Here is a 26,748-nt window from a genome sequence, read left to right as displayed (position 1 = left end):
ATGTCTGTCCCCAAGCGAATTTCAGTACAGAAGTCACAGGCTTTGGGAGTGCAATCTACCTTCTGCATAGAGGGAGAGATGGGCTTGATGTTGCCTGTAGGCTGCCAGTTAGCCAAGATTGATCATCAGATAAGGAATTCTTTGAAACGGGGGTAGCAGGCTGTCATGAGTCTGACACCAGGCTGGTAAAGAGATTCAGAAGATTTGTGGTCACTATATAATGTAGTGGCTAAAAGACTGAGTTCTGAAACATGAAGTTCCTTATTCCACAGTTGTCATTGGTTGGGCCTTCAACCATTTTTTATTATTTCTCCATAATGTGGATAAATGACTGTAGTTTATACTAGTAAAATATATTTTCAACTGTGTGAATTAATACTATTATTTAGTATATGGAAAACTGTCAATTCCAAAAGAGAGGGAAGCTAAAACTGAGTATAACTATTTTTTAACAGAAAATAGAAAACACTTTATACAGCCAATATGAAGAGAAAATCCGTCCTTGTATTGACCTCATTGATTCCCTGAGAGCTCTTGGAGTGGAAAAGGACCTGGCGTTGCCCGCAATTGCTGTGATTGGAGATCAGAGTTCTGGGAAAAGCTCAGTTCTTGAAGCGTTGTCCGGAGTCGCTCTTCCAAGGGGCAGTGGTGAGATTTTTTTCCCTCTGTTTTCCGTTTGGATTTTATGGTATTTCATTGGACCATAGTGGTATGGGGGATATCTAGCCAAATATTTCACCTATGCTTGTTCAGACTTGCTTTGTTCATTTTGGTAATTTTGCTTGAATTATTTTATTATTTTGCACAAATAACCTGATCAAGAATATAAAAATATAAGAAGAATCCTATTTGGACAGACTAAATAGCATCCTTCTTCCCACAGTCCAGATTAATTTATTTAAACTAAGGGTAATCAATATTTTTGAGCCTGCAGGCACCTTTGAAATTGAAATTCTGACACAGGGTGACAGGCACAAACACAAAATGGATGCCAGAGGAAGTAGAGCTTACCACAAAATGGCTGCTACAGGAGGCAGAGCCAACCACAAAATGTCAAGGAGTGAGGTCATGCATAACTCTAATAGTAACTCTTCAACATTTCAAGTAGAAGATCTGTTGAACAGGATGCCTTTTTAAATGAGCACATTGTTTTAAAATATTTTCTTGCACATCCACAGCTTACCTTCAGTCATGCAGTGAAGACCTTTGTGCTGTGATGGCAGCTGCTGCCAAAGCAATGTTTTTAAAAATCTGCACAGCCAATCAGATTTCCAATGGCCAATTAGAATCCCTGCAGAGCAAAACCCCACTTGGCCCTGCCCACTTTCTAAAAACACTTGGTGAGCTCCAGGAAAGGTGTCAACAGGCACCGTGGCATTCATGGCCACTACCTTGGGCACCTCTGATTTAAATTATTTTTCCCCACCTGCTAATATTGCAAGATTTTCAATGTAGCTTACAATAATTTAACAACACACCACAAAACCAAAGGGAATAACACTCATAAGACAATCAAATGTACAATTAATTAAAATAAATAATTGTCCAAACAATAAAGGCTAGCACACAAGTTAAGCAAGAAAGAAGACTACCCAATTTGAAACAAAGTGGTAACTCTAACTCAAAGTGATTTTAATACAGCTGACCATTTTACAATCCTTATAGGTATTGTCACCAGATGTCCTCTTGCACTTAAACTGAAAAAAACACGCTATGGCCATGAATGGAAAGGGAAAATAAGCTACCGGAATATAAATGAGGAACTCAACAAACCTTCAGAGGTGGAAAAAGAAATAAGAAAAGGTAAATATGGTTGATTCCATTCAGAATAGGGATCCTATTCCTCCAGTGGGGGAGGGGGATCCCTCACTCCCAGCTTCTGCCTCTTGCCACTGCTCACCTGGTTAGTGCGGAGAAAGATGCGGGAATGGGTTGAAACCTGCTCCAAATTGCTTCCTCATCATGCCAGAAATGATATGATTCCCAGCATGACACAGAAGCTTGGGATCATGCGAGGGCCAGTTGGCTGAATATCCTGCAGAGTGTTCACGCCTGCACTCAAGCCATCAAGAACATGCTGGTGATGCTATGTGTCACCAATGCTGGCATCTTCCAATATTTTTGAAGGGTATTTTTATAGAGGTTATCAGGTTTTAACAACAGATGGAGAGGCTAGCTTAATAATGTGCCAAGGGGGGGGGGGACCTCACACCACTATTAAGTGTTCAAGCATGGTGTGCTGAATTTATCTACATCAAGCTTCCATTCTTAAAACATCTTGATTTTGAAAAGAAATTGCATCATCATGACTTGATTGGCAACCACCACAGCTTAGCACCTCTGCGAATCAGCATTCTACTGGTTTGAATCCCACTACTGCCATGAGCTCAGTAGGTGGCCTTGGATAAGCCACTCCTCTCAGCCCTAGCTTCCTAGCTAGCTGTATTGTGGGGATAATAATAGCACTAACTTGTTCACCGCTCTAAGTGGGGCACTAATCTGTCTAGAAGAGCAGTATATAAGTGCCGTTGTTGTTGTTATTTATTACCTGTATTACAAAATCTCTTTATTAAATGTTCAGGTTGAACTATATATTTTCTGTTACGCATTTTTCTGTTTCCTAGCTCAAATCCATATGGCTGGGGAAGGGGTGGGCATCAGCCAAGAACTGATTACCCTAGAAATTAGTTCTCCAGAAGTTCCAGATCTGACACTGATTGATTTACCAGGAATTGCGAGGGTGGCTGTGGGTAATCAGCCCCAAGATATTGGAGAACAGGTAAAGGATGGATTAGGTTTGGGAAGATGATCTAAAGTAGTAATGGAATTTTGTGAATAAGTTATGCTGACTGGAGAGTTTTCTGGCAAGACATGGAAAACTCTTCCTAGTAGGGTTGCCAGGTCCAGGTTGGGAAATTCCTGGAGATCTTGGGGAAGGAGCCTGGAGAAAGTTGGGGTTGGGGAGGAGAGGGACCTCAACTGGGTAAAATGTCTTACAGTCTACCTTCCAAAGAGCCATTTTCTCCAGGGGAACTGATCTGTCACCTGGAAATCAATTATAATTCTGGGAGATCACCAGCCATCACCTGGAGGTTGGCAATCCTACTTCCTAGAGTTGTTTGTGCACAGTAAAAGAGGAAACAATATTATGTTGTGTTCTGGTTCCAAAGTTCCATTGCCTTGCTATTTTGTTGTTTCATTGCCATGGTCTACTCCTCAGTTCCACCCTATTCACGTATGACAAATTTGCATTCAAGGGAGTTTTGACTCTGCAAAGCTTATACTCTGGAAGTCTAATTAGAAAGGTACTACTGGACCTCAGTCTTGCTCTTCTACTTCATACCAACATTGGTACCCACCTTAAACTATCTTTATGAAGGACAGTCAACTATTTGCTTGCAAAGCATGTTTGTAGCTTGCAAGAAGAACTTTCCCAGCTGGTGTTTCTGTTCCTAGTGTAGAGTTAAGATTTTAATATTCCTTTTCTTATAAGGGTTTTATAAAATTTTATACTTTTATACCCATATATTCTTAGAATGAATTAATAGTGCAGAGTGCTTTATTCTTACCCCCCCCTTTTTCTCTCAGTGTTCCATTTTTGCTGAAAGCTGCTTTAGAGAGACGACAAACTGAAGGCCGAACTCTTTCTCAGTTGCCTAGGGAACATAGATAAGGAGATGGTTGTTGTGGATTTTCCGGGCTGTATAGCTGGAAAATCTACAACAACCATCATTCTCCGGCCGTGAAAGCCTTCGACAATGCATAGATAAGGAGACATTCCAAAGACTGTTTTCTCCTGAGAAAAAGATATAAGAGGAACACATTCACTCCCTATATTCATAACTTTCGATTCTAGATTTTGAAAGTCAGCAAAAAGTGTGAAATTCAGAGTCAGCAAACGGTATAGTGACCAAATAAGGAAAGATGGGAAGTTACACTGATAGATGCACTGTCGCGAGACTAGTTAGAGAACTGAGCAGTAGCCAATTAAAAGAACCATAGAGATCAGATGTATGTAGATGACCAGTTATCAGTTGCTCAGCAGGTAGTTCCTTTTGTACTAGAAAAATGTCTTTAAAACTGCTTGTAAGCTTTATGTTCTCTGGTACGCTCAGAGCTCTTTTTTTGAAGCCATGTACCCAATATTGCAATATTTAATAAAAATCCTTGAAGCAAGCCCTTGCCTGTCTCCCCTTCTGCTCTGAAGAATCTGGGTAAGGGCAGAAGGGCACTTAACTGGTGCAACACTAGCCTTGCCCCATCAGCTGGTCAGCCCCATCAGCCCATTTTAGTTGTTCGCTTGCTGAATAGTGAAATGTACAGCAGATTTTTCTTTTATTGCAGATCAAACGGCTAATTAAAAAATTCATTGCTAAGGATGAGACAATAAACTTAGTGGTGGTTCCAAGTAATGTGGATATTGCCACAACAGAAGCACTGAAAATGGCTCAGGAAGTGGACCCTTATGGAGAAAGAACCCTTGGTAAGGAGGAAAAAGAAGAATCCCTGTCTTTGATTATCTTGCATTGATTAACATGTAACTTATTTGTTAGAACTCAGAATATGATTACTATTATCATATGTGGTTAAGAAAATGCATATGTGTTAGATATATACACATAATACCAGAAGGCTTTTCAATCCTTTTATTTGTTCCTTTATTTGAAGTTACACGTTCAGATCCTAAGCCTTACTTCTGCTTGTGCTGTGTCTGTTACATATGGTCCTGCACTGTGCAGCACATTCCTCTGGTACTAGGACCTTCTGTTCATGGAAAATCCCTTTCCCCGGTAGCTAAGTCAAAATAAAGCTAAAAGTATTTATAATCTTCTCTTTAGCTCTGTTCTCTTGGACTCCAGCTCTGCCCATTGAATATAGAGTCAACTCAATGCCACTCTCTTGAGGCATTGAATTGACTCTGGATTTTTAAGGAGTCCCATTGCAACTCAACACCAATGACCAATTTCATACACTACCAGGCTCAATACCCTGTCCATGATGCCAACAATCACCTGGTTGAGCAGCACTATTGGTCTAGCTGGGCTATGGGAAAGCAAAACCACCATTGGCCTGTATAACAATTGTGAGTCCAGGTTTGCATATGTAAACAGGCATTTTTTGATTTAGACAAATACGTACTTCTATTAGCGCATGTGTGCAGTTCCTTTTTATGATCTTCTTTTTGTAATATCCTTAAATTTTGTAACAGGGATCCTAACAAAGCCTGACCTAGTGGACAAAGGAACTGAGGAAGCTGTTGTGGATATAGTAAGAAACTTGACCATCCCCCTGAAAAAGGGATATATGATTGTGAAATGCCGTGGACAGCAAGATATCCAGGTCAACTTGAATCTGGCCTCTGCAATCCAGAAAGAGAAAGCATTCTTTGAGGATCATGAATACTTTAGGTGCTTTCTGAATAGAGTATCTTATTTGTTTTCCACCTACTGTCAACTTAAATGAGTGGCAATTACTTCCATGCCTGAATTTTTCTTATCATTTTGACTGAATGTCTGTAATCGTACACTGCTGATTCAACCTCTAAATAAGCATGTTTTCAAACGTGCTTGATATTACGAGTCCTATTTACGATAAACTGAATTCCTAAAGTTGAAAATCCTGAGTATGCTGCTTGCGTGCAGAAGATACTCTTAGAGCAAAGCAGAGCCTTTTCTCTCCTCCTTGTCCCCCAGGATGTGTTTAGGAGCCACAGATTCAGAGGGCCAGGCCAGAGAATGGGAGGTCTGTGCATTCCTCCTTCATTTGCTCAAGAGATGCAAATAAGGTTGCTAACTCTGGGTTGGGAAATTCCTAGAGATTTGGGGGTGAATCCCGTGGAGTTTGGGGTATAATGCCATACAGTTCATCCTCCAAGGCAGCCATTTTCACTAGGAGAACTGTTCCTTGTAGTCTGGATATCAGTTGTAATTCCAGGAGATATTCAGGCCCTACCTGGAGGTTGGCAACCCCAGATGCAAGGTCCAAACATGTCATGCTTATTCAAAGGAAAGGGAGCAGCCTAGTTCAGAATATGGGAAGTATAAGCCTCCAGTTCCTGGACAGGATGTGTGCAGTGTTATATTCACCTGTATGTGCACTCACTGTGTACCCTTGTGTACCCATGGCAAGCAAGAGAACTCTTTGGTCACCTATGGGGTTGCTTTAAGGTCACAAAAGAAAGGCCAAAACAATTGAAATTAAATATCGTAATGGTTCATATTTAAGTAAAAGATATTTTTCTTGCAGAAAATAGAATAAAACATCCTCATCTAATCCTGCATGTGCATTAGTGCAGATTTAGAGCACGCTGATTTGGGTCGCCTCTTCCATTTCAGGGGAGACCAGTCTGCAAGTGCAACGGAAACGAGCACACGGATTTACTGACTGTGTTGGCAATCTAATCAGGCTGCTTGAACATTTTTCTTATTTTCCTACAGAATCCTTCTGGATGAAAAAAGAGCCACAATTCCCTTACTAGCTGAGAAACTTACAAGTGAACTTGTGGAACACATTAATGTAAGTTAGCAAATAACTATGTATCAGTACTTTGTCATCAGTGTTTGGCCTTCCTAACAAAAAAACAAAACAAAATGATTCCACTCAATCAAAAGTTCTATTTTAACTCTAAGACCAGATTTTTTTTTCTTTCTCTCAGAAATCTTTGCCCACTTTAGAAGAGCAAATAAACACACAGCTCCAAAAAGCAAATCAAGATTTGCTAAAATATGGAAAAGGCGTGCCAAAAACCGACAGCGAGAAGCTCAGCTTTTTAATAGATGTAAGTACTGGCATGTAGATATTCATAGATTATTTGGACAATCCTAAACAGAGATAAACCCTTCTAAGCCCACTGACTTCAATGGGCTTAGAAGGGTGTAATTCTGCTTAGGATTGCACTATACATCTGTTATTGGGACATTGGCCTGCTAATGTTGGAAGTAGAGATGGGAACCAGGGGAAAAAATGAACCATGAAGTTCATGGTTTGTTGCCTTTCACGAACCTGACCTGGTTCGCAAACCAGTTCATTTGGTTCATGAAAATGTCACTTCCAGGTCAGCAGAAGTTCATGTCCGGGTCAGCAGAAGGTCACTTCCAGGTCAGCAGAAAGTCCAAACCCATTGCCTAGGAAACTGATTGATCGGCGCCAGGCTGAACCAAAAACGAACCAAATGAACCAGCTTAAAGTTCATGGCGGTTTGTCAGACATGGGCTCTGACAAAGTGCTGGTTTGCACCGAACTTTGGTTCATTTTTCGGTTCGTGCCCATCTCTAGTTGGAAGTGTCCAGAACTGTTAATCAATGTGAAATGGAAGGCAACAAGATAGCAGCACTGTACTTGGTCACAAATAAAAGACGTGTTGCAGCATTTTAGTCTTTGATTTTCCTTGTTCTTTGTGCACCTGACTGTTGATCTAATTTTCCATTTTGTCTATTGAAAACCTCAGTGGAATGCAAAACTCTGCACAACCTTTTGCCTACAAAAATAGACTTAAATAAAGGTAGCACCTTATATGTTCATGAATTCTTTTCAAGGATCCACAATTATTATAGCTGGATACATTGAACTAATCTTAGTTCTCTTGAATATTGTGAATATCTCTAAAATCAACATTGTTCTTTTCCCCTTCCAGGGTCTCCATTGATTGCTTTCCATTGCCAGTTTTTGTTTCAGATAAATTCTTGATATATAAAGAAACAAACTGGTAACTCTTTGTTCAATATTCAGACCCTTAGGTGGGTAGGTTGAGTGCATGTCTGCTAGAAGAAGTCAGTGATCTTTTGCCTGATAGTTATGATGCTTTGGACTAATTCTCCAAGTGAAACTGGCTCTGAAATGGAATTGAGCTCTGCTATCAGCAGCTACATTGTACTGTGTTTTGCTTTTATCCTTTGCCCTTGTAGAAAATCAAACTATTTAACCAAGATATCACACATGCAACTCAAGGAGAGGAAAAATTGTCTCCAGATGATAGCAGACTTTTCACCAAAATTCGTAAAGAATTTCAGAAATGGGAAGAAAAGCTTGAGGAGAGTGAAACAAAGAGTAAGTATGGAGCAGCTGGTGTGTAGGGAAGCTGTACAAGTGGCATAGTAGGGCATCGCATGGGTGATCTGTGCAGCTTCTAGGCCCGGCTAAGCTGCTCAAGTTGCATAGTAACAAATCAACTAGAAGTCATGGCAAAGCTCAGCCAAGTCATGGCAAATTGCAGAAGTCATGGCAAAGTAGCAAAGTGCTAGCAAGTTGCCTGACCAAGTCATGCAGTATTTGCCACCAGACCTGCCTCAGACAAATTTTCTCTCCATCAAAAGAGGGTCTGTATGGCCTCTTGGTCCACCCTTGCTCCTGGTCATTAACGGACAGAAACCAAGACTTGGAAGGTTTGTCAGTATCATTATCATTGCCAGCAATGCCCCAAATGGCCCTCAAGATCTCAGAACATAGTCCTGTTAGAGCTCAGTGACACTCCAACTTCCCAACAAAGTTTGTTTCATTTGTATATATTTTATATTTTTCTGCAAACTTTTGTCATGTTTGTTGAAAAAATCCCCCAATTGTCCCAATTTTTTGATCCACACTATCCCCCCATTACAGAATTAGGTATACAATAATCTATAACAATTTTAAAGAACTTCTGAAGCTATACAGAAATATAAACTAAGATCTGGCTTCTGAAATGTAATCTTTGATTACTAGCTATATCAGTTATAATACAAACTGACCATTAGTCAAAAATTAAAGCAGGACAATTAGCATTTAATTACTGGAGCAAGTAGAAGGCCAAGCCAGAAAAGAATCTGAAAGAGGATTTAGAGGGTTCTCTGGAAAATCTGGATCAAAGTACACTCTTTTCTGGGTGTGGGGGCAGGAATCATGCACCCTGTGTTTTTATCCACACTATTGTCCCTCATATTCTTAATTCCCCCTTCCTTATATGAGATCAGTCTACCTTAGGATATATATACTAATTGCTAAGAAGCACACTACATGAACTAATGTTATTATTACTTCATTATCAGCACATTTTATTATGTTCCAAGAATAACCATAACAGGGAAAGGAAAGTGTCAGCTCTTCATTGACCTAGTACTTTTGGCCAGTCCCGTCTCCTGACTGTCTTTTGTTTAAACAGAGCAGTGCTGTAGTGTAATAGTTAAGTGGTTGGGCTTCAAATCAGAACTCTGCTGGTTTGAATCCCACTACTGCAATGAGCTCAGCAGATGGCCTTGGGTAAGCCACTCCTCTCAGGCTCAGCTCCCCACCTGTATTGTGGGGATAATAATACTGACTTTGTTCACTGCTCTGAGTGGTGCACTAATCTTTCTAGAAGAGCAGTATATAAAGAAAGTTGTTGTTGTTAAATCCCTGCAGTTAGAATTGGTTACACTATCCAGCAAAATGAGGTGGTAGAATTCTAAAGCAATACAATGGACTGTACCATGTCAGATAGCAGGTGAGGCATTTATGAATGCACCTCCATGTTTTTTTTAACTTCCCTGCAAGTAAAAAAGGAGGACATCAAGCCTTTGATATGCTAATCTTATGCTTCCAAACTTTTTTTAAAGCCAGAGGAGCATTGAAAAATGGGATCGCTGGTCAGCAGTTTGACGTAGCACAATACACTTTATCACTTTTTTCAGCTGCATAGCCTTAATGATTAGTGCTCTTATGAAATGACAGAGGGAAGCTTCAAAAGAATCCACTGAATATATTACTCAGTATTCAGGGACTTGCCCTGACCTGGATAGCCCAGACAAGCCTGATCTCATCAGATCTCAGAAGCTAAGCAGGGTTGGCCTTGGTTAGTAATTGGGTGAGAGACCTCCAACAAAGACCAGGGTGGCAGAGGCAGGCAATGGCAAACCACCTCTGTTAGTCTCTTGCCTTGAAAACTCCAGCAGGGGTCACTATAAGTCAGCTATGACTTGATGACATTTTCTACCACCACCATTCAGGGACTTACTAATTACTATTACTTAATAATGCTACACTGTATTTATAGGATATGAAATGATTACATGTACACTTGTGTGATGCCATCTCTTGCTTCCTTCAAATTCATCCTTTTCCTGAGACATTTGTCACAACCCCTGCAGTTGTGATAATCTATAAATTTTTATGAATGGATTAAATACATCTCCTGTTTATCTCTGCCTCTCCCTCCTCCTGTTTCAAATTTTAGATTGACAGTCCTTCAATAATAACAATAATAACATTTGATTTCAAGGCAGGGACTTATATTCTTGTGTTCTGCAAAGTGCTGTCTTTATTGATGATATATAAATAATAGAGTCATTTTGTTTTCATTCCACAGTTCAAAAAGTCATCCATCATGAGGTATGGAGATTTGAACATCAGTATCGTGGCCGAGAGCTTCCTGGTTTTATCAGTTACAAAACATTTGAAACTCTAGTAAAACAGCAGATTGTAGAACTAGAAGTACCAGCAATTGAAATGCTGAAAACAGTGACAGGTGAGTCATTTATTAATAGGCTTCCGGTTAACACAAGAAATGCTTTCTTTGAGCTTGGTTTGAAAACTATAGTCGTTATGGTTTATAAGTGAATATTTAAATTGATTTATTTCTAATTTGCCTCTCAGCTGTAGACTTTTGTGTCAGCATCTAATAAAAACATAATTCATTAAGATCTTGAATCATTACACAGTTAATAGTTTATAGTAAAATCAGCACTCTAAAACCCTTAAAAGTCAGCAGCATAGGATACACAAACTAATCAAAGGCCTGGTAAACACCAAGTGCTCAGTCCAAAGCCTGTAGAGCAACACAGAAGAAATTCCAGAGGCCACAAAGTATGCCATCTTAGAACATCGCCTCTCTCACGCAAGTGTGATACAGATCTTAGTTTTCAGGCAGGATAGGACAATCAGAAGTAGTGGCACTTGGAATATTGGGTTGAAAACAGACGGGAGAGCTAATAAATGAGTACTTGTGCAAGGCTTTATTTTCCCCCTCTAATTCTGATTATTATATATTACTTTTCCCCTCAGAAATGGTGCGGCAAAATTTTACAAAGGTTGCTAAAGATAATTTTGCAGATTTTCAGCATCTTTACAGAGCTGCTAAGGTGAGTACCCATAATATGCTGTAGATCACACTCACCTGCAGCAGGGCTTTCTGTGTCTAGAGGAAAGTTGTCTTTCCTGACCTGAACTTTCCAGCTAGCACATCTACAGGTTGCTCGCCCACCCCTTCATATTTCTCCAGGTTTTCTGAACACATCCTTTGCAGTCATCAGCAAATATTTCAGCCAAAGCTGTCATCGGCATTTATCAACAAGTACTGAAGGCACCGTGTGCTGCTGTCCACTGTCACCAAGGCTTAGCTGGAAAGTCCAATGAAAAGGCTGACTGAATGTTCTGCTACTACTTTTTGAGATTGTGGATGTATGTTTATTTTGTTGATCTGGTGTGTTTTGTTTTTGTTTACTTTTCAGCAGGTTGTGGTTTTCCTGTGCTATTTATCTGTTTACTGTGGTTCCTTGTGGGTGACGCTTCTTTGAATTTAGAACCTGGTGTCTATGTAATTGTTTCTGTTCCATTCTTTTCCTGCTTGAGATGTGGATTTCACTTTCTGAGTCTATTACTCCTGCATCTCTGGTTGCCAACCAGTCAGGAGAAAAATGTTCTGTCATTTTAAAATAAGTTTAATTTGTAGATATGGCATAAATAGCATTGTCTAGTATTTGCTACAGAACAAGCTGCTGTTAAAGGGATAGCCAGAGATTCACATATTTTTAAAGATTTGAAGCTCTATCTCCCTCCCCAATCTCATTCAGAAACAAAGTATTCTGATTATTCAAAGAGAGCCAACCTAGCACTTTAGATTTGGGAGAAAGGGGGAAAGGGGATTTGTAAATGGAGTAAGTAAAAAAAATGTGGGTCAGAAAGATGAGTGGGGAAGCAAAAAGCATTTAGCAGAAATCATGGTGGACAGGCTCTTCCTTGGAATCTATTGCAGTCATCTGGGTGGGGGTGAGGAAAAAGTTGCAAGTAGAAAACATACAGGAGGTTTCCCCCCTTAAAGGCTGGATGCCAAAATCACAGGGCCCACAACAGTGGGGGAGAGGCTTAAATCTTCTCTTTTATACTGTTCCCAACAGCTGCAGCTTGGGGACAGAGTCAGTCTTAGAAAAAAAGGACTTAATCCCCCCAACACTGCTTCCCAGCTGATGGGGGGGGGGCTTTCAGAAAAGTGTCTTCTGCTTTGTGCTAAAGTTGCTAATCTCCAGGTGGAGTCTGTTGATCTCCTGGAATTACAACTGAAGAAAATGGTTGCTTTGGAGGGTGGCATTATACCCTGCTGAGGTCTCTGCCCTCCCCAAACCCCACCCTCCTGAGGAAACATGCCCAGATCACCAAGAATTTCCTGTCCTGGTGTTGGCAGCCCTACTTCAAGTTCATCCCTGTGCATCTGCAGGGAGGGGAACAACACTTGGAGACTCATGCAGACCATCCATCCTCAGTTGTTTTCTATGTGGCTTATAAGCATCACACAAAAAAGTGCTCCAAGCTTCACTTCCTTTGCTCAGCCAGTCTTGGCCAATTTTTGTTGCAGGATCTGTTTTTTTTTTTACTTGCAATGCCTATCCAAGTGCAAACTGACCCTTCTAATTTAGAGGGATTTCCTACCCAAACTTCCCAATGTTTATTAAAGTTTGGGTCAGGGGTTGCAGATGTGGTAATTCCCCCAGGTTTGTAGAACCATGACCTCAAAGAGTGCATGGCCCTATGTGTGCTTTTTTATGATTCATAACCAGAGGCCCTGTTCAAAATTAGATATAACAAGCAGGGGACCCACCCACCACCTGGTTCACTCACTGGGCCATCTACTTGCTGGCCAGCCTGCCCACTGGCCTGCCTGTAGTACTGCTTCATCCATCTGCCTGGATCATCCAGGGGTGGTGGAGGGAGGGCTGTGGTGGCTTCTCCTGCTGCATCTGCTCACCTGCTGCTTCCACCCACCTGGCTTAAACCCCATTAGCTGGGGTTGCAACTAGAGGTGGGCATGAACCATGAAAAAACTGAACCATGAAGTTCATGGTTCGTGGTGTTTTCATGAACCAGGAACCATGAACTTCCATGAACTGGGGCAAGTTCATGAACCAGTTCGTGGGGTTTAAATGTCCCTTTCCTGCTGCTTAGCAGCTGCAGGGTAAGGGGCATTTAAACCCCGGATCAGCTGCTTGTCGGGGAGATCCCCAACAAGAAGCTGATCATTTAAACAGTGGGGCTGTTTAAATGGCCACTCCCAGCAGCAGGGAAATGGGCATTTAAACCTGCAGATCAGCTGCTTGTCGGGGGTTCTACACAGTAAACAAGCCAATCTCCGTTGAAACAGCAAACCAACAGTGGAAACCACACTGGAGGGTCCACACCAGTTACGGGCTTTGATATCTTCTCAGCCACCTGAAACATACAGCAGGATTTTATGAATAGCCTTGTGTGCATCAGCAAAAATCATTCTGCATTCTCTTAGGACCTATACCCCATTGATGAAATGTTTGTACATCACAGATGGGGGTTTGAGCTGTTAAAATATTTGATTTTTGAGCTGCTGTTACTATAGCTGTGTAAGAATTGGTTTTGTGAAAATTACTAATACATGTTTTATTCACTGGATGGAATGTAAATTATTGTTCTGCATTTTGGATTAGATTGTTTAGTATTTATATTGAGGTTCACTGAGCACTGTATATTTTACAGAATATAAGAACAAATATTTACTTCATTGCTGTAATTATTTATTTCGACCCTCCGGTGTGGTTTCCACTGTTGGTTTGCTGCTTGTCAGGGCTTAGCTGCCTGGCCAGGAGTTCCCAGCCAGCTAGCTAAGCCCCACCTGCAGTTTAAATGGCCATTTCCTCGCCACTCAGAGTGGCAGGGAAATGGCCATTTAAAGAGCAGGTGGGGATTGGCTGGCCAGCCAGGAACTCCCTGACAAGCAGCTGATCCATGAGTTTAAATGCCCTTTTCTGTGCCGCTTTGCAGCAGCACAGAAAGGGACATTGGTGTTTAAAACGAACCAAACGAACCAGTATACTAGTTCATGGAAGTTCATGGAAATGAGCTTCCATGAACCACTGGTTTGTGAACCACGAACTGGGCCAGTTCATAGGTTTTTTTGGTTCATATTCCGATTTGTGCCCATCTCTAGTTGCAACCAGTTACCCTGCCTATTCACACTTACTGGCAATTTTGAGAGACAGAAGCAGGGACTCGGCAGTTGCTTAGCATGTCAACAACATTCCTGGCCATCAGCAGATGGAAGAGACCTACACAGGTGTGGGCATTAAGGCAACACATAGAAGAACCATAGTCAGCATCATTTCCACCAAACAGCTGCTCGAGTTGCCTGTCCAGCAGGAAGGTGTAGGAGTGGCTGGATAGTCCTCTCCACCCACTCAGTGTGGCACGGTTACCCACTCAAGGAAAAACAGAGTGCTCCTTCAAAACAGTAGCCCTTTCCTCCACCACTGTAATGGTTTGTTAAAAATTAAAAACGGCTTTTTAGATTTTTGTTACTGTTGCCAACTCATGTTTGGAAAATACCTGGATATTTGAGGATGGAGCCTGGGGAGAGTGGGGTTTAGGGAGGGAAGGGATCTCAACATGGTGTAATGCCATAGAGTACACCCCCAAAACAGCCAGTTTCTTTAGGGCTGTTCAAATGAGCTGAGTTGCATAAACATGTTTAGCTCATGGTCCCCTTGATAAAGAATTGATTGCAATTGTTTCCTTTCAAAGACAAGCATGGAAAAATGCAGCACCTCCCTCTGTAAATGAATGGTTTAATAAAATGTGGTGTATTGCTCTATTGACAGATTAACATTATCAGAGACTGTGCAGTAGCAATTTTCAAAAAACAGATACATTTAATAATCACTGGATTATTATGTTCTGAAATAAGAAAATAAGTGAAAAGATTTACTCGTTTGCCATTTATGATTTGTTGTAGATCGTTCTGTTTCTAGTTTTGACTTTTTCTTTTGTTTGAGTATGTGTGCAATTATTCTTCGTGTGAATATAATTATAAACAATAATAAATTTAATTTTTTAAAAAGAAAAGCATGGAAATAATCAATGTGAGTTAGCTACAAATGTGTTTATATTGGTGGCAGTTTGCAGAATGAGTGGATTTGTATATAATAACCAAACACAATATTGCTCTCTGGCTTGTTTTGTTGTTGTTGTTCGTCACAGGATAGAATTGAAGCTATTAAAGAGAAACAGTCAGAGGAAGCTGAATGTATAGTGCGAACCCAGTTTGCAATGGAACAGATTTTATTCTGCCAAGACAAAGTCTACTGTCAGGACTTAAATTCAGTACAGGAACAAGCAGCTGCAGAAGGAACAAACACCTTAAAGATCAGTCCTGCAGGCTTCCATTTTGGAAGTCTTCCTAGTGAAAAGCACGCTTCAGTCAAAGAAATGGCCTATCATTTGGAGGCATATTTCAATGTAAGTAATTTCTATTCCCTACCAAAGATCTGGTCTCTGTTGTATCATGATGGTTTTTGAACTTATGTAGTTACTGTATCCAACAAGCTCTGTACTGTCTGCGATGATTTGGTTTTCCTAGTCACTGCAAAGAAAGTCCCCCCCCCCCCCACAAACCTGCTACCAAAAAATATTTTAATTAGACCTATCAGGGACTGAACCTGGGACCTTTTTCATACACATGCTTACAAAGCATATGCTTATACCCTAGATGTATATGTGTGCTCCTACATCTGTTAGCATATGCACCCACCATGATAGCAAGTGCTTTGTGTTTGTATAACAGAAATCTGATTTGTATTAATTTCTAAATTAATGTATTTGAAATAGGTGTCTGATTTAGTTGAATACAATTCTAAACAGTCATCCTAGGAGTGTCTTTTAATGGGAAAAGAGGGAGGGCAGTGGCAGAAAGTTGTGGCACAAAGGACATTGTGTTTATTGTTGTAACCTGGGTTGACCAGGTAGGTGAGAGCAGGGTTGAGGGGACTGTTTTAAAATCTACAAGTTGGGTTTTTTTTTAGACTGAGGGCAATGGTGCTATTGTGTACTGAGCCTGGAGCTCAGAATGATTGCCACCTAGAGCAGCGACGGCAAACCTATGGCACGCGTGCCACAGCTGCCACACGGAGCCCTCTCTGTGGGCACAGGAGCCATGTTGCCAGATCACTAAGTCCAGGGCTCATTTGGAGGGGGAATGTGCTGCAATGGAGTTCCCCTAGCATTGAAAAGCGATCACATGGGTTTTGGCCCTGCCCACGTGATTCCTTTTCCTCAGTGCTGCCTCTCTGCTGCCAGTCTCTTTAGCAGCAGGAAGCAGAGGCAGCAGCCGGGCTGCTGGGCCTGGCTTTCTAAAGGAGGGCCAGCAGCTTTCATTTAACTTGCTTTACTTCCATTTGTGACTCCTAAGTGAGTGAGAAAGTGCTTGCAAGACACTGCTGGTGTAAAGAAAGGGAAGCAGCTTTCATTTAACTTGCTTTACTTGCATCATGACTCCTGAGCTGAGTGAGAGAGAAAGTGCTTGCAAGACACTGCTAGTGTAAAGAAAGGCAAACAGCTTTCATTTAACTTGCTTTATTTTCGTTCGTGGCTTATGAGTGAGTGAGAGAGAAACAGTGAGATGTTAATTAGTTCGGACAACTGTATGAGTTGTTTTTTCTAAACTTAAATCTCAGTATTCAGGTTTAATTGCAGTGCTGGCACTTTGAAATAAATAAGTTGTTTTTGTGTTGCAGTTTGGGCACTCGGGCTCAAAAAGGTTCGCCATCACTGGCCTAGAGTGATTTCAGCCAAAACAAGATTCTGTATTGCAAGCCAGAACAGATGACAGCAGACACGACTCACTAGACACACTCTGAACAGAAGCCCTTAATATATACAGAGAAACCCCACCCCAAGAATAGCTTGCAACCAATAAGAATGTGTACTTTACAATACCATCATTTGCATTAAATATATACAATGTATAAGATAGGCAGGCCACTGATTGGTCTTTATTTGAGAGGACCTATTGGCTGCTGCCTTCAGAAGTACCCAATGAATGTGCATGTGAATGTACCCAATGAGGATTAAGTGCAGGGAATGTAACCAATGAGAATGAAGTGTGTTAGGAACCTTGACGTAACCTGAAGCTAACAGTGCATAACATTCAATACAGTAATTACCTTAGAGGCCTTGTTTAGCCTAACTCATCCCAATACACAACAGGTGCCTTTCTATTATGTGATTTTTTTTCCCTAATGAATTTGAATTGGGACTGCTGTGAGTTGTACCATGGTATGGGAATTGTAGAGGATGGTGGACACAGATGAGACTGGTATGGAGCTGGGGATCCCAGTACTCTGGGAATGGGGGAGGTACGGCAGTGGGACATGGTCTTGTAGGGGGAGGTTGTGGAGATATGGTATGGCTGGGAGCCCTTCCAATCTGTGTCCCATCCCGAGACATGCTGGTTGTGGGGTTAGGACGATGAAGAGCCTCCCTCTGGCACTGATGTTGTGCAATGCCAGGTCCATAAATAATAAAACCAACACGCTGCATGATTTCTTTGCAGTGGACCTGGTATCTGTGACCGAGACCTGGATGAAAGAGGGCGAGATGGTTGTCCTGAAAGAACTAACCCCCCCCCCCGCCGCTGCCGCCCAAGAGTTCGTGGTGGTCCTGCATCAGTCCAGGATAGATGGCCAGAGGGGAGGGGTGGCAATTCTCAATCTTACCTAGTGATAAGCAAGTCACAAGCAAGAAGCACCATCTAAGTAGAAGCTGATAATCAGTTCAGACTCCCATATTTATAGGTTATCAAAATCATTTCCAGCAATAGCTAGCTGCCCTTCTTAATAAGGGTCTATGACGTTCCCTCCTCCTCCTCCCCTCTTCTGTGTCCTTATACAGCAATAATGGCACCAGAGGTGTTTTTAAAATTCAAAAATGACTATTTTATTTATTTTTAAAGGGGAAGGTCAGATGAAATCAGGAGTTGAAAATTTCTGAAGCAATTCAGCATAGAAATCTCTGAGGTAAAATCAGCACATGTACAGACTTCAGTTCTTATGTGCTTCAAGGGCTCTTATAAGGCTCCCTGGCTACAGCTTTTTGAACACAAGCTCTCGCTTATAAATCTTAAAATAGAGGATCTTTCTTTTTCCTTTGTAAATCAATGCAAAAAATGTGACCAAATTGATTTATGCCAGGGATAAGAGCTATACCCATTTTGATTCTCGGATTACCTTGGGCCTCCTTGTTGAAGGGTAAATTCTCTTCTTATTTAGACTTTTTAGTTAATCCAAAATTATGAAGAACTTTTATTTGTTCACGATTCAACTGCCCCTTTTCAGTGGTCTTGTTGGCCTGTCTGTTAAGGATCCCCTTTTTAGATTGTTTTTGCCCCCGTCCTCTCCAGTCAGTCAACTCTTTTGTACATATTCTCATGCAGTGTTCTTATGTGTTTCATTTTAGGCTAAAATGGATTATGCCGTGCCTTGATAAATGGACTATGCTTCCTCTAGTGACTTTAGAGCAAAAGGTTCAATTCCTCTTAGAGGATTCTGATCCTAAACATTCATATTTTGATGCTTGATTTCTAGAGGTTGCAGAGAAGTGTCAAAGGGAGGTGTTTTTAGATAAGAGCTTTACTTAAGTTTTTCAGTTTGATTGTTCAAGTCCTTAGTCTAAGAACAAGGGTATGAAAAGAAAGTTCTTATGCTCTTTACAGATACTTCAATTCTTAAGTTTAGAGGCTTTTGTTCCCAGGTATTTCCCAAACACTTTAGTGCATTTTCTTAGTATTCTCTTTCTCTTTGGGATTTAAAAAGGCTGGTACCCACTTTCTAGGATCCCAAATGCCTCCTCTTCAAACACCAGAGCTTTCCTTCAGTTTTTGACTAAATCTTAAGGTCACCAAAAGGCAGTTTCCAACCACACTTGACCAGGGATCTCTCTACTCTCCAGAGCTACCTTCCTGTTTAACTGAGTGGGGAAAGTCTCCTCTCCTTAGAAGATCTATCCCCTTTCTTTGGCCCAAATAGGAGTCTGCATCTACCTCCCAAACTTGCTTGCCAGCTTTTCCCCAGTTCTCTTGTTGGTGTTAAACTGCTCTCAGTTAGGACTCCATCTCCCAATTCCTTCACACTCAATTCCTCTCAGCTGGGGCTGAAAAAAAACCCTCCTCTTTTCAGCTCATGCTGCCCAATCAGGTTCATAGGAGTAGCCTGTCACTCAAAGCTGCTTGTCTGTGAGGGATTAACCCTTAACAGTCCTTCAGTTGTTTGTACAGCACTTCCAGGCTTTTAAAAATTGCAGTCTGTCACATGTACATCCTTCGATAACTAATTACCTTATAACTTCAAACACCATACAACATTATTTATAGACAAATATTTTCTTAAAATACATAAAAGTTGTGTTAGTTCATTTTCACTACTTTTTATCATAACAAAGAATATTAAAAGTAAAGATTAGGGTTGTGTAATTCTGTTCTGGGAACTGGCAAAAAAGCTGGCTTTATGATGATCTGGCATAATTCTGCTTTGATAGTTCCCCAGGTCAAACCCCCAAATTCAATCCAAGAGCCAAACTTAGCTAAGACGGATTATCTGGCTGCAGCAGGAAGGTGCAAGCAGCCAGCAAACCCAGAGAGTTAGAGGGGCAGTGGCATGGAGCCAAGCCAAGCTCTGTGCCACTGCAGGAAAGCAGTGCAAAGCTGGTGGGGAAGGGGAGGAGCCAGCTGGCAGCCACAGCAAGAGAGAGGAGCAGTGATACAGAGCCAAGCCAAGCTCCATGCCACTGCAGGAGAGTGGCACAAGGATGGCTGGCTGGAGGAGGAGGAGGTAACAGGCAGAGTGGATTCCCATCCCATTCTGCCCCTTCTCCCACTCGAGCACCAAAAGAACTCCTTCAAGCCACCACTGCCAGCTGTCTTTCAAACTCCATGGCTTGCTTTAGTAAAAGAGATTCTCAATGGGATTCTCTGGTTTGACATTGAGATTCTCTAATTTGACATTGGGATTCTCTGGCAGTAAGATTGCAAGGGAGTAATGTTGAACCAGAGAATCCCAAGCAGGGAGGAGGGAGGCTAGCCATGGAGTTGAAAAGAACTGAAAATGTTTCCTCCATAGGAAACAATGGAGAGTGGCTGGGGGCAGCTTGTTCAGGGTCCCAGAGAATTGGATCCCAGGTCCAATCCTCCTGAAATTTGGGGAGTACCCTGTAAATTTGAAGGAGTTCACTTTAAAAATGCCCACCAGCTTCCTGGACGTTTCCCCCCATGTCCAGTTAAATCTAGGATTCTCTAACCAGGATTTCAAGGATCCTGTCTCTCCCTGTTCAGAGCTCGGATCCAGATAACTCGGATTTGGGGGGGAGGTGCACGCCCCTAGTAAAGATTACAAGATTCTTGTACATATAATTATATTTCATAGGATGATAGGGTTGGAAGGGATCTCTAGGGTCATCTAGTCCAACCCCCTGCACAATGCAGGAAATTCAGAGCATCCCAAGCAGGGATTCTCTCAGCCAATACAGCCCATCTTTGAACTACACTTTTTATTTAGTTGAATACTCTCACCATTCTCAGAAACATCTTGCTCTTGGGCCGAGACACATATTGTATCTATTGATATTAGTTAGACTGTTTCTAATCTACTAAAGCCCATATTATATTACTGCTTTGTTCCTTACTTCTCTTCAAGGCTATTCTAATCTGGGTCTTCAGACATGTTAAACTGAGCGATCCAGCCAGCCCTTCTTTTAACCTGCAGAAGCATTGCCTGTGCTCATTTTAGTTAAGACCAACAACTGTTAAGACCAACAACACATTCCTAACTATCTCCATGACAGCTTGATTGCTTTATTTTCTGTGTATCCACATATTACTTGCAAACCTGTTGCTTATTTAGGGATACTTAGTTGCAATTCTAAATACATTTTCTTGCTTTTGGTGGAAAAGCATGACTGTTTACTGTATCTAAGTACTGTTGCTCTATTATTTATTTATATCCCACCTTTCTGCTATGGCCAAGACAACTTACAAAATATAAACATACACAATTAAAAAGATAAACACATAAATTAATAACTTCAATAATTAAGACATTAAGTAGCAGCTGCTACCAATTAATTGTCTAAGGCCTAAACTAAAATGTGTTTGGTGTAGGGTGAAGAGCGCAGGACTCTAATCTGGAGAGCCAGGTTTGATTCCCCACTCCTCCACTTGAAGCCAGCTGGGTGATCTTGGGCTAGTCACAGTTCTCTGGAGCTCTCTCAGCCCCACCCACCTCACAGGGTGTTTTGTTGTGGGGATAATAACGACATACTTTGTAAACTGCTCTGAGTGGGCATTAAGTTGTCCTGAAGGGCGGTATATAAATCAAATGTTGTTGTTGTTGTTAAAGAAACACATAAAAATCTCAGCAGAGATCTTAGTTCCAGAAATCTCAGGTTGTATAGGACTGAAAACAAAAAAAAGGCACTCTTGGATGAAATTATATGATCTTTATATTTAGAGATGGAATGTCATACTTGAAAACCGTATCTTCCCCCTCCCCTCAAAAAAAAATCCTGATACTCAGGGAACTCACAGCTAGGGTTCCCAGGTGCCTGTCATTGGCGGGCAAACTCCCAAGGGTTTGCCACTATGCCTGCCGATCCACCAGTGATCAGCAGAAAGTGGCAAATCCCCCAGAGGTGTCCTGCCACCAGCAGACACCCTAGGAACATGAGTGGCATGCACACTCCTGTGGGGGGGGGTGGCGCAATGATATCACTTCCTGAAGTGATGTTGTTGCACCAGCCACAGGTGTGCTTCTGCGCGTTACTGAGGCCAATTTTGGCCCCAAACAGGCTAGAATGAGCCCCATGCAAAGCGCAGGAACACGCCTGTGTCCAGTGTGATGATGTTACTTCCTGGAAGTGACATTATCATGCAAGTGCTGGGAGCATGCATGCACAGAAAGGAACACAAAGAATGCATGAAGTAAGTGCTGAGTCTCCCCCTCCCACCTGGAGTTTAAAGAGATCCGGCAACCCTACTCACAGCATGAGCATGTGGTGTGAAGTGATGTGGGGAAAAGGTGCAATGGGAATGGAAAATCAATGAGAATGACCCATGTTCTTGTATGGGTGACAGAAAGACTTCGGCTTCAATGCCATGGATTCATTTTTTTCAGGCTTAAAAGTAGACTGTGGTAGGGATTATTCATACTGGAACTATGGTGTGGTGGTGGGGGGGGGGGCGAGAATAACCTCTTTATTCCTTTTCCCCTGATACAAGCCTCTCACCCCAGCAGTTTACACAGAAAATTACATGTTGCAATATTTACATAACAGCTGGAACAGCCACCCACAGACCTTCACCAATGTACTGATATAGGCCATAATCTCCAGCAAGAACCCCTGAGCAAGCCATGTGAAATGAATTATTTTTAAGGTGACACTCTGAATCAGTGAGATGAAACTTGTGAAATAGCCCTGATTGTTAGTAACAAATACACTTTTACAAGGAATGCAGGAGTGAGGTTGGGCACAGAGAGGAGAGAGGCTCTTTACGTGAAGATTGTCTGTGACAATCTCATGAGTAAAGGTGAGCCTGAGGTAGTGAGTTCTTTATTACAGAAATGTTAGAGACCTTGTACTTGACCCTATGAAGATGAAATGCTACTTTTATCCCTTCAAACCCCTGTCCCCACCACACACAAGTTTTTATCCCTAGTATGGTAATGGTTTGCACTCACATTGCTGAGGATTTTTCCTGTCATCAAAGAGCAGCTTCCAATCACACATTCCTCCCCCAGCAACATTGATGAGGGAGTGAAGGCAGAGATGCAATTATTCATAATCACACTCTGTCTTTAGCAGGTATATGAGGAGTAGGTCTGTATCCCTGATGTCCCTGTTTGCCACTGCCAACCACTGCTCCCACTGACCACGTAATTAAGATGTTGTTAACAGCATTTTATGACCTTTTCATTTTAGAGTGCGGGGAAACGTCTCTCTTGTCAGATTCCTCTGATTATCCTGTTCTATATCCTGAAGAAAAATGGAGATAATCTACAAAATGAAATGTTGAAGCTATTGCAGATGAAGGAAGAATTCAGCTGTTTGCTCCAAGAGCGCAAAGATGCTGCTGAACAGAGACAGTTCCTACATGAGCGAATTGATCGGCTGACTCAAGCACGGTACCACCTAGCAAAATTTCCTGGTTAAAAAGAAGTTTTGCATTAGAGCATGCTAACTTTGAAACTCTTATGTTAACTAGGCCACTAGAGACAGGTTATATCTCCATTGTCCCAAACATTTATCTTATATCAGTTGCTGTAGCTGTGTTTGGGGTCTTTAGCCATCAGGATATTCTGCTTGGTCAACCAGACATATATTAACAGACCACAGTTTGTTCATAAATCCCAGTAAGTCTGCTTCTTGACCCTTTCCCAACTCCAAGCAGAATCCAGATACTATCCTTGCACTGCCACTACTGACACAGCCTGCTTCTTGTTGGCTACAATGAGGGGAAGAGGAAGAAGGGTCTGAGTGCAAGCCAAGCATATCTTTGCCCTTGCTCCCTCATTATTTTGTTGTTTCACCACATTCCCTAACCTTGTTTCCTTTCAAGAAACAACAAAAGGACGTTTTCTTTACACCATATATAATGCTATATACATGTACCATGTCCCCCTTAGTTGTCTTTTTCTAAATTGAAGAGTCCCCTGAGTTGTATGATACCCTTACTGTGATGATGTGACAAGAACAGTCCACAGAACTCCATGTGCAGCTATACCATAGGTTTATATTTTTAATCTCTCCTGATTTTTATGAGCACGAAATTTGCTTTCACTGCTGACACACACCAAGTACATGTTTTCATTACTCCAAGATTCCTTTCACGGTTAGTAATTTCCAGACAGATATCAGTATATGAAGTTATATTTCCCCCCCATAGTCCTCGTTTTTGCTTCCATAGCTGAGTGGGGAATTTGAATCTGGATCTCCCAGATCTTAGTCCAACACTCTAACCACTGCACTGACTCTCCGCTTTCCCTCCTTCCCTTTCCTTGGGAGAAGTCTGGCCAAGTTGCAAAAGTCATGTGATAGCAAGTCACTCAGTTGAATGGTGTGATGTTCTCTGCTGGACCCAGCAAAGACATGCTATTTGTATGGAGGTTGCTGCTGGGCTCAAAGTTAGTTGTGCAGCATCAAGTCATAGCCACTACCTGTGCAAATTGCATGGTAGCTTCTGGTCCTAGACCCAATGAATCCTCCAGGATAGGAGAAAGGGGAGCAGAGATGGATTGGGAGGCAAAATAGTTCTGGAAAGGGCCTTCCCCATCCACCCACCAATGCTGAGAAAAACCTAGGTGTGAAGGCTGCCAATATCATTGTGCTTCCTAAAATGCCCCCCGCCCCATTCACTGAGTTCTCAAAGGTGGGGTTGCCAACTCTGGGTTAGGAAATTCTTGAAGATTTGTGCAGGAGAACTTGGGAAGGGAAGGGCTTTAGTGTGGTGTAATACTACAGATTCCACTTTCCAAAGCAGCCATTATCTTCAGGAGAACGGATGTCTCTGGCCTGGAGATCAGTTGCAATTCTGGGAGATCTCCAGGCCCCACCCAAAGGTAGGCAACCCTACTCAGTGGGCATCCATTTCTTAAAGGTACAGTTGCTGCTTCTGTTATATGGGGTGGGGGGTAACCCCCACAATATACTTTTTAAAGTATCAGATTTTTCTGCAGACATGGGGCTTTTTTCAGGTTTGTATGTCTTCAGGGTTCCAATATCTGAATTCAAGTATCCACAGATGTTGAGAACTAGATTTATTTGTGTACACAGAGAACAGCCCAGCACACTCTTGATTTTAATATCATACATCTACCTGGCTCTGGTCAGAAATTGGTTTCCCTTTACTTTGGAACATGCGTCCTAGATAGGGTTGCCAACCCCCATCCCGGGGCGGGGGATCCCCTGTTCCCACCTCCTCCCCCGACCCCACTTACCTGGCCAGCAGGGGGCATGGGCCCCTGGCAGTTTGGCATACCCCCAGGCCGAATTGGGCCCGCAGGGGGCAATTCAGCCCTTTGGTGAGCGCAGGAGTACACGCCAGGCCGCCCTTTGACCCGTGTGATGACATCACTTCCCGGAAGTGGTCATCACACATACAGGGAGCACGCAGTGCGAGAAGACACGCTGAAGAGCACGGAGGGTGAGTGCCAGGTTCCCAGCCCCCCGCTGGGGGACTCAAGGGACCTGGCAACCCTAGTCCTAGAGCAAATGTAGCGGATTCCACCAGTTTCACTTTTAGGAAAGCTAGTAAAAACATGGCTGTTCTAGAGGACTTTTTTGTGGTTGTCCAACTCAAAATTACTGGATTAGAATTCATGAACTAATTAAAGACTATGTACCTTCTTTGTACTCTACAGGGCCATTGGAACTCTTGGTCAGTATCAGTTGTTTTTTGTGCTGTGTGTTTTAATTGACTTTTTATACTTTTTAAAATGTTTTAAATTTTTAATGTTTGCCATCAACTTCTGCATAAAGGTGAAATAATTTTTTTTTAATAAATGAAATAAATCATACCTTGTATATCCCACCTCTTTCAGATGTTCAGAGCCAGTTTGGTGTAGTGGTTAAGAGCACGGGACTCTAATCTGGAGACCTGGGTTTGATTCCCCACTCCTCTTGAAGCGAACTGAGTGACCTTGGGCTAGTCACAGCTCTCTGGAGCTCTCTCAGCCCCACCCACCTCACAGGGTGTTTTGTTGTGGGGATAATAATAACACACTTTGTAAACTGCTCTGAGTGGGTGTTAAGTCATCCTGAAGGGCGGTATATAAAATATTATAATTATTTCAGTTGTATCTCTGCAAATTCCTATTGTATCTGTTTCTCATTCCATCCTGCGCTAATTTTTATTTTGCCTATCTAGCAACAATTGAACATATGGCATATAAACTTGTTTTTAGATATTACAGATGCTTATATGTAAACCTGCTACTACTGTTGTCATGTTTTTACTTCTATTTTGTATAATGTTTAAAATGTTTTAAAAACCAATTAAAAACAATTTGGATTGTCTCACACTCGTGCGGAGTGAATAGATTACTCTTTAAATTTCGTCTTATTTTAAACTGGCCTCCCTTTGTAACATCTGCCACCTCCATCACTTTCTGTTGTATATGTCATTGTCCTGATAGACGTACACTCCTATGCATCTGATGAAGTGCTCTGGATCATTGGCATTGTTTCTGGCATCCAAGGCAAAGGCACATTAAGGACACGCCAAAAGACCGCTGCTGCAATCCAAAGCTTAATTCACAAATGCCAAGGGTCAAATCAAAAAGACAGGGGAGAGCCCACACTCTCCGGCTGCTCCCGGTGGGAGATTGGCAACGGGTTTGCCTGGCCAAATTGTCCCGTTTCGCAAGGCTCACAGCTTCATCAAAAGCCACAAATAAATTCTACAATGAAATATACAATACATATGTTGGTTACATCACAAACTGAAACAAAACAATGTACATTTTATTTTAAACAGTGTAACAAAATTTCAATAAAGATTGCAACAAAACATTACCTTAGTGTAAAGCATTGTTTCTGGCATGTCTGCACTTAGAAAAGTTATGCAGCTACCAACACTGTATTATTAAAGTGCAAGTGCTCCATCATACATATCACACATGTCGATACAAATCTACATATGTCCTCAGAGTTGATTGCCAGGTAAGTTTTGAGTAGCAAGATAAG

The 26,748-nt window shown here is 41.8% G+C and overlaps 1 protein-coding gene across 1 annotated transcript; it reads left to right on the top strand.

The window, feature by feature from the left end:
• On the top strand, positions 1-26,555 carry LOC129326240 (interferon-induced GTP-binding protein Mx1-like). Its single transcript, XM_054974404.1, has 13 exons — positions 1-24; positions 456-648; positions 1,666-1,803; positions 2,625-2,779; positions 4,345-4,483; positions 5,210-5,408; positions 6,438-6,516; positions 6,656-6,778; positions 7,905-8,046; positions 10,316-10,474; positions 11,011-11,087; positions 15,223-15,480; positions 22,987-26,555. Exons 1-13 carry the CDS (start codon positions 1-3, stop codon positions 23,215-23,217), a joined length of 1,917 nt encoding a protein of 638 aa, XP_054830379.1. The 3' UTR covers positions 23,218-26,555.
• The last annotated feature ends 193 nt before the right edge of the window (positions 26,556-26,748 follow it).

The sequence above is a fragment of the Eublepharis macularius genome, chromosome 3 (assembly GCF_028583425.1).
Source record: "Eublepharis macularius isolate TG4126 chromosome 3, MPM_Emac_v1.0, whole genome shotgun sequence".
NCBI classification, from domain to species: domain Eukaryota; kingdom Metazoa; phylum Chordata; class Lepidosauria; order Squamata; family Eublepharidae; genus Eublepharis; species Eublepharis macularius.
The sequence above is the reverse complement of the archived record's forward strand: the minus strand, read 5'-3'. Positions and strand labels throughout refer to the sequence as shown.

Bases quoted from the DNA above. Each gene is read 5' to 3' on its own strand.
- LOC129326240 (XM_054974404.1), top strand. From the start codon at position 1: ATGTCTGTCCCCAAGCGAATTTCA. The intron at 25-455 runs GTACAGAAGTCA...ATTTTTTAACAG, and splicing joins CTGTCCCCAAGCGAATTTCA to AAAATAGAAAACACTTTATA. The intron at 1,804-2,624 runs GTAAATATGGTT...TCTGTTTCCTAG, and splicing joins GGAAAAAGAAATAAGAAAAG to CTCAAATCCATATGGCTGGG.